We start from the raw sequence: 8,332 nt of genomic DNA, 5'->3' as shown, positions 1-8,332 counted from the left end.
TAAACCTAATGGGAAATCGAGTGGAGAATTCAGAAGTAGTTCTTCAAGTAGACACACAGATTTTCAGAGTTGTTTATTCTGATTGTCTCTGCAGGTCTTTTTGGTTAAGACTAGGGATCTGAAAGAGACTTGGGGAAGAGCTACTCATCATTACCAATTTCTTGATAAGTTTAAATCTTTTAATCCCCATTAAAATAAGCCATTTAAAAATAAGCATGAGAACATCAAATTAAGATTCAGTCCTGCCCTGACAGGCAATAATGCATAATTAAATGAGTATATGTCAGTTGTAGGACCCAACACTAATATTTGGTGCATAGCCCTGGCATCAGATACAACAATTTGGAGAGTGTTGGTTTTTTCCTACCATGCTGAATGCCGAGTCAGATAATTTTTTTCTTCTTTTCTTCACATATAGGCTCACAAAGCTTGGGACAAACAGAATAACAGATGGGAATTAAATAGCAGAATAAAGTTCAGGAGTAAGGAGTGGGGTAGGACACGTCTGGAACAATATGGGGTAGTTCTAATCATCCGTTTATTTATACCGCAAATTCTTCCAAACAATTTAAGGCTGCTCACAAGCTGGGTTGAGAAACATAAACTTTCTTATAAGGAAGAAGTGAAACTAAAGAAGTTTAACTTCCCAAATAAAGTACCCTAGCTAAATGAGAATGCATACCCCAGGATTTGTAATTTTGGTGAAAAAAACAGAGGAAATGTTCCTTTTCTTGACAAACTATCCCCACCACCACCCAGGCCACTGCAGCATAAAAAAACCCCAAAACCCCACTGAGGCTCCTGCAGGTCTTCTGCAGCTCTCTAGTCCTTTCTTCTGAAACTTCTCGAGCCGTGACTCCAACCTTTTCCACGAGCATCTCAGCCACAGACCAGCATTGTTGTTGATGGAGGTATCGTGTACTTCAAGGGTGTGGGCAGATACAGAAAAGAATCCCTGTTACAGACACTCTGGCATGATCAAATGTTAATTTCTATGGTCTGTGTGCATCACATGCGGAAATCAGAGTGACAGAATTTCGGAATACTTTGGAAAAAAAAAAAGCATCACTTTATTTGTAGACTTAAAAAGTCGTACATAGAAACTTATATTACAATCCTGTGAGACTGAAAGAACTGTTAGGGAAAAAGGAGGGCATTACTTTGATTGATCATTAGGAAGTTAGAGAAATAAACAAAAACAGTAAAATGTTAAAAAAATTAAAGAACATTTTCCAGGTACAAATTTTATAAATACAAAGCAAATGAACAAATTACTCTGAATGCTAAATAAATATCTAGTTAATAAACTCAGACTTACTACCTCCAGCCAATACTGGTACAGCACTTAAAGGATATCGATTGGATTCATTCATGTGTAGTGTTACAAAAATGTGCTTGTTAAACAAGTCTTAAGACATATACACATTTTTCTAAACTGTGGTAGACCAGAAGACTCATCTGTGTAGATAAATATCTCTTAATACCACAACTTCTTTCAAAAAGTGTCAATGACAAAATAGAATCATAGGTGAAAAAATATTTTCCAAGCTATTTGGACACATGAATGAACTAAAAAATGTACAAAAATCTCTGTAAACCAGTACTGTATCCAATATATCTATCAAACTTATTAGATACTGAACAAAACTGTAGCAAAGGAAATCCTTCCTACATTCTCCTGAGTGCTTAACATTAACATTGAGAATATAGTGCAGGCCACACTTCAGTGTGGTTGAACAGCTGCTATTGCTTCATATAGATATCTGCTTCAGAGCATGGTTTAATGTTCCGCTTTCATGAACAATTTGCTTTTCTTCAAATGTAACCTTTAGAAGGATAAAATTAGATGCGTGACTTTTTTGCAGGTGGTGGTGAGGTAACTTGGTCCACATTACCAGGTGTGACGTGGAGTCCAAGCTTTTGAGCCTGAATATGAAAAAATGCTTGAAGCCTAATTCCAGCTTTTGCTTCACTTGTGTTACGAGGGTTGTACTCAAAGCAGTTCGAAAACATTAACTCGATGTCATCGATAAATTCAGCTGAAAAGGAAGAAAACAAGATTAGAATGAAAGCACAGATTTTCAGATCATAAAAATTATAATTTTTATTTGTACTGTACCCAGAAACTTCATTATGAAAAAGGCTTACTTTTATCTTTAGAAATGAAAGTCTCGGAAATAAGTTAACAGAATTGAGACTTAAAACTTCTTAAAATTACAGAGTAAGATACGAAATAATAATAACAATATATGATTGATCAAGGATTCATAAGGGTGGGAGGCCGGGGGAATGAGGGGAAAAAAAGGAAGCTTATACCAAGGGCTCAAGTAGAAAACGTCATGGAAATGATGATGGCAACACATGAACAACTATGCTCGATACAACTGATGGACAGAATGTTTTAAGAGCTGTAGAGCCCCATTAAAATGATACAAACACTTCTTAAAATCAAACTTAATGTTGTATATGATCTACTAGACACATGCAGTATTATAATTACAAAGAAACTCCTTTATTTGCAGAAGGCTATGGATGACAGTGTGGAACTACATAGGAAATATGCCTCCGGTGGACTCCTAGCCACAACTGAAGGATGGGAGGCATGGTGGTCACTAACCAGAGTGCCTAGGAGAGGTGAGGATAGAAGATCAAAGGCATAGATCTGACTTGAACAGTTACAACTCTGTCAGTTGATCACCACACTCCTGATTCATGCTGGACCTAATTTGGTTTTCAACATTTTCTGTATTTTTGGTCTCTTTTGGTTTTGTTTGTTCATATTATGGTGTATCTCAGGGGTGCTAGGTCACTTTCATGAAGTTGTGTCATATGTTTTTCTGTGTTTCAGTTTTTGAAACTCAGGATTGAAGAACCTACACGGACAGCAAATAGAATAAGGGTTTTAGGGGGGTGGGGAGGGGTGCAGTGGTGGCTGGGAGGGTAAAAGGGAGACAATGCCAAAAAGCCCAGGAAGAAAAAGAATGTTTGGAAACTGATTGTGGTAGCAATTATACAATTCTGCTTGATGTGATTGAACTATGGAACGATTTATGTGTTAACTCCTAATTAATAATAAATTTTTAAAAATAAAAAAACAATCTGAGAAATTATGTAACTCTACCTTAAAAAGATTTGATTAAACTTTTAAGAACCTTCTACTCAATCCTCAAATAATTCACATTTCTATTATGTTTAATTTATAATATTCATTTATTAAAATATGTTGTTTACAATAATACAAAAGAAGCTCCTTTATTTAAGATCACGTTTTTGTTTTTTTTAGTAAAAGGCGAAAGATTTATACGATCTGAAGAGAAACCAGAGTATATAAGATCAGATTCTATAAAGCATTTTTAATTCACCTAATCCCCATCCATCTTTCACCTCCATATATGATATTCATGCATGTTAAGGATTCTTGGATATAATCTATATAGCTATATTAATACTTAGCTTTCAAACCAAAGGCAAAACACTCTCTCTCTTACTTAAGCAAAAATAAAGAAAAAACATAAATTACTTACATGCTAATTTATATTCACATTTGTTTACTTTCTCACGAATTACATTTAAGGCAATGGGCTTTTTGATGATGTCATAGTAGTCTGGGACCTGTAAAATAATTCAAATATATCTTTTTCTATGCAGCAAATTTGTCAGAGGAAAATACTGATCAAGTACATAAAGGCTTTGCACCTGAAAAATAACTCAATATTAACTTATTAGTCATATTATTCCATTGAATGATGTAATGGATTTAAGTCATATTGTTGTAGAACTCTGTTTGCTGCAATAAAAAGATGTGAGCAGTCTATTATAAAAAGAAAACAATCCTGTTATTTGTTTTCTCCTTACATACAAACACTCAAAAATTACTTTTTGGAAATTCTAAATGAATTAATGTATTTTACTTTATCAAGACAACACCACCACACATAAGTTCAGATAATTTTAGAGCAACCTTAACAAGTGATTCCTTAGTGTGAGCAAGACAAAAAAGAGTTAACATGAATTAAGATACTGAATGCTTGGATTATAATTTAAATTTTACAAGAAGTACATTTTTATCATTTCTCAATTATGTTTTCTCCCTACTTTACTTTGTTTTGTCCACACGCATACCTCGGGGCCTTGCCGACAGACTTCACGGCGTGCAGCCATCCCCACCCGCCTTTTCTGCATGGCTCCTCAGCATGAACATAAACGAGCCCAGCTTACCAGCTGCTCTTGCCAATTGGATCCCAGAGACAGTTCTTAAAGGAGCATGATGCAAAAGACAGACATTCTTTGCTACTTAAGCAACATTATTTGTTTTTGTTTTTTCATTATTTGGTTTTAAGAATACTTCCAGGTGCTGATTTTTTGGTTTAGAGTGCAGAGAGTATGTCAGGGCAGTAATCTTGGTTTATACAGCCTCTGGGAAATTTCGAAAATATTTTACTATGGCTTAGGAAAAAACGTATAGAACAAATTAGTTTGCTGTTTAACAATCTATAGACATTTTGTGTTTGTAACAGCACTGTTGCCACTTATACCCTAGTTTTTTGTTTCCAAGTGCCCATCTTTCCTGATCCTCCCAGAAAAGTCCAAAAAAATAAAGCCTTCTGGACATTATTTTTAAGCAAATGTTTTCTTTTATTTGATACAGTTGACTTAGTACATTCCTCCTGAGTGTAGTGTTATTATTTATAGGCCTTAGAAGCAAGGATGCTCCTTAGATGGTGAGACATCATCTCATGTACTCTGGGAAAAGGACACCATATGTGGGAAAGGGGCAGTGAAAACAGTTCTTCCACTAAAAACAAAACTTTCCCAGTCCTGCTATTCCGTTCGTCTCAAATGCTCAAAACAATCACTTCAATAATACCATTATAATTTCTATTACAGTGTCACAAGTCTCTATTTCTGCCACACACACACATAAATCACCATAGCACTATTTCACCTACGTCAGCTAGGTTAGGCCACCACATGAACTAATCCCAGAGTACTATCTTTTTTTTTTTTAAACCAGTGCCATGGGTGCCATCTGGGCACTTTTCAGACATGTAAGTAGGGTGGCATCCTCACAGAAGAGACTCACACTCTGGAGAATGGGCCTGGCAATGCGTGCTTTAATAAGCCCTCCAGGTGATTTAGAGGTCCACTATTTTCCATAATATGAATGCCATTATGGGTACTTAGTTGAATTAACTCCATCATATTCATTAGACAGAATAAAAAGTTGAGGTTATTTCTATATACTCATCATTTATAAAAATTAATCACAATATTAGAAGAAACTGTGGAGATGACTATGCTATTTTAATTTTTAAAAATAAAGGAACCGTCTTTCAAGTGGATTGAAAACGAACAAACAAACCAAAAACAGTAAATAAAAAGACAGTACATAAAAGTTATTTTGGCTTCTTCAAAGTTGCCATGTAGACAAAATCAGATAATACAAACAAAAGTTCTTTATTTTATAAAGTCTAATATTATTACCTGAATTTTAGAAACCAGTTTCAAAAAAGGCCAGCTGTCATCATGCCGTACCAATTCTACAATAAGCTGTTCGAAAGCGGATAATTCATGAACTCCTCCCTGTCGACCTGAACTCCTTCGATTCAATATCATAGGAGATGATTCTGAGACAATAATTAAAATAATTTAGGTAAAAATGAAGCAAAGTATCTTATCACCACAAGCTGAATTGGGCATATAAATACAAATCAAACAGAAAACAGATACTTTATACCCAACTCAGGGTGAGCCCATGGGGTGTCATGGTAGAACTGGGCTCTCAGGGGACTTCAATTATGGAAGCAGAGCAACAAGCCCTATCTGAGGAGTCGTCTCTGGGTGGACTTGAACCACCAAACTGTCAGCAGGGAAGTATGTTTAACTGTTAATCACACAGAGACTCCAGCCAGTGATAACCCCATACAAATAATACTTCCTCTACCTTGCCTCCAAAAACAAACAATTCATTAGGTTAGCTGAAAACCCTGTCAAATAAAGTAATGCATTTTGACCAGGTAATAAAGAAGATGTATATTTTGAGGGAAGCAAAAATGGAAGAGAATTAAAAGAATTACAATGTGTTCTAATGAGAGGGCTGAAAAACTGGCCACACGCTACAACCAAAACTGGAATATCACTTACATTCTCCTGATATTAACCTGCTGTACAAGTAGAAATACTAATACTATGGCTTACCTCTATTACCCAAATAGCCACCCTTTCAATGAATATTAAGGAGTCTGGGTGGAACAATGATTAGGCGCTTGGCTGTGAAACAACAGGTCAGCGGTTCAAACCTACCCAGTGGCTGTGTGAGAGAAAGACCTCTGATCTCCTGGCATCGAAGCGGCAGCCCAGGAAACCCTGTGCGCCACATGAAGGCCCCACACCGGAGCAACAGTGAATAGTACACACTTCCTAACAGGTTGTACCCTCCTAGCTGTGTATCTTAGTGACAGGCTTTGCTAAATGATCCCAAGGATCTCAGTTTTTCAAAATTATTCATTCTTCCTGGATAAGAAATTGCTGAACTTAGACGTCGTCATACCTGCAGATGGTCTTTTCCTTGTTCGTCTCTTGGACTCACTATCTTGGGGAGAGAGTTTTGGAGTACTATTTAAAGCTCTTGCTGGTTCATGTGACTTCGTGGCGATGACTCGGAAGTTGTGGAAACTGGGAGCACTTTCAGGTGTATTACTGGCACTTTTCCTGCCCCGGCGTTTTCTACGAGGGCTAAGTAGTTCCACAAAGACATCTGTTTGCAGCAAGCCATGGCTCTGGCGAGTAGAACGACTGGCAATCCTCAAAGATTTAGTTCCCGTTGGGGGAGCAGATTTAATCTTTCTTAAGCTTCTACTGGTACTTCTAGGAGAAACAATGGTTTTGGGTGTACTCTGCTGACTCCTTGACGTGTATCTCCCAGGATCATGCCGCTGTCCACGGCTTGAGAAAGAAGAGTTAAGTCTCCCTCTGGTTTTAATTGGCAGTCTAACATGTGGTCTTCCTCGTTTTGGTGGGCTATAAATATTAGAAAACACAATTACTTCACAGAGCAATACTGAACATATTATGATTTCTATTCCCGCTGCTCTGCTATAGATCCACAGAGTTCTACATAGTTACTTTTCTATGCTACCGAGACTTATCATGCATCTAATTCTTTACACTGAGAGCCGACCATTTTTCATGGAAATGGAAATAAATGTGCTTCTATACATTTATTTTAATTGCAGAGAGAATGTAAACATATTCTTGCCAACTCCTGGACACTGTGATGAAAACTAAGCATTAAATTATGGTAAACCATAATAAAACCCTGTGGAAAAGCTCTAATGACGGCTAGACATAGTCATATAGAAAACTACAAAAGGCAACTAACCGCTCATCAGTGCTTCCAAAACGTGCCTCTTTCTGTCGCAGGAGTTGATCACTTTTTACTACCACTGACAATGAGGTGACACAGTTTTGGCAAGCGGTTGCCACCGAAGTAGGACTTGAACCAATGGTTTCTGAATACCAAGCCAAGAACCTCTTTGTCATCTCTGACTCTTGCTTTAAAATACAAATCTATCTTCAATCTTTCAAGGGCCTTTAGGTTTCAAAAAGGATGAAACAATTTCAGTAAGCCTCCTTTTTATCTGTCTCTGCACATACTTCTACTTTACCTAGTATATTGCCAAGGATTTTCTCTATGTGTTTTCATCTTTATGCTAAAACACCAAAGTGCCCTCACCAGCTACAAAGAAGACAGCCACTGCTAGCTGGCATTACATTGGGTGGAACCTATTCATTCTCTTCAAACTATAGCACTTGGCTGCTCTAAGCTGCCCCTGCTTGACATTCACTGTCCTGATCTCACCTGAATGGGGTTAAAATGTTTTTAAAAGGGGAGCATTGGTAAGAATGAAGAGCATAATGTGACTTGTCCTCGTGTAATTGGCTATGGAAGGCTTGCTGGCAGAAAACTCTTCATAGATACATATGAAAAAGTCTCAGCTGGATCAACAATCTGGAGGAGAAAACAACAGGACCGACGGTTCCGGGGTGACATGGGAGAAGGAGTACTGTGGGGAAAGGAAGTGGTATTAACAAACCCAGGGACAAGGGAACAACTGATCCAAAATTGGTGGTGAGGAGGGTGTAGGAGGCCTGGTAGGGCTTCATCAAGGGTAATGTAACCGAGAGGAATTACTGAAACCCGAATGAAGGCCGAGCATGATAGTGGGACAAGAGGAAAGTAAAAGGAAATAGAGGAAAGAACTAGGAGGTAAAGGGCATTTATAGAGGTCTAAATAAAGGCACGTACATAGGTAAATATATTTATATATGA

General features: G+C 37.3%; 1 protein-coding gene across 1 annotated transcript in view; it reads right to left on the bottom strand.

Moving 5' to 3' along the window:
• Nucleotides 1-1,043: 1,043 nt before the first annotated feature.
• BAZ1A (bromodomain adjacent to zinc finger domain 1A) overlaps nt 1,044-8,332 on the bottom strand; it is an 87,018-nt gene continuing 79,729 nt past the window's right edge. Inside the window, 4 exon segments of the mRNA XM_045287647.1 lie at nt 1,044-2,039; nt 3,525-3,612; nt 5,485-5,627; nt 6,551-7,020. Of these exon segments, the coding sequence (XP_045143582.1) occupies nt 1,843-2,039; nt 3,525-3,612; nt 5,485-5,627; nt 6,551-7,020 (898 nt within the window). The 3' untranslated portion in view covers nt 1,044-1,842.

The sequence above is a fragment of the Echinops telfairi genome, unplaced genomic scaffold (assembly GCF_000313985.2).
Source record: "Echinops telfairi isolate 266 unplaced genomic scaffold, ASM31398v2 ScPeMD7_18;HRSCAF=68, whole genome shotgun sequence".
Taxonomy (NCBI): domain Eukaryota; kingdom Metazoa; phylum Chordata; class Mammalia; order Afrosoricida; family Tenrecidae; genus Echinops; species Echinops telfairi.
Note: the sequence above shows the minus strand (reverse complement) of the source record. Positions and strands in the feature narration are given on the sequence as shown.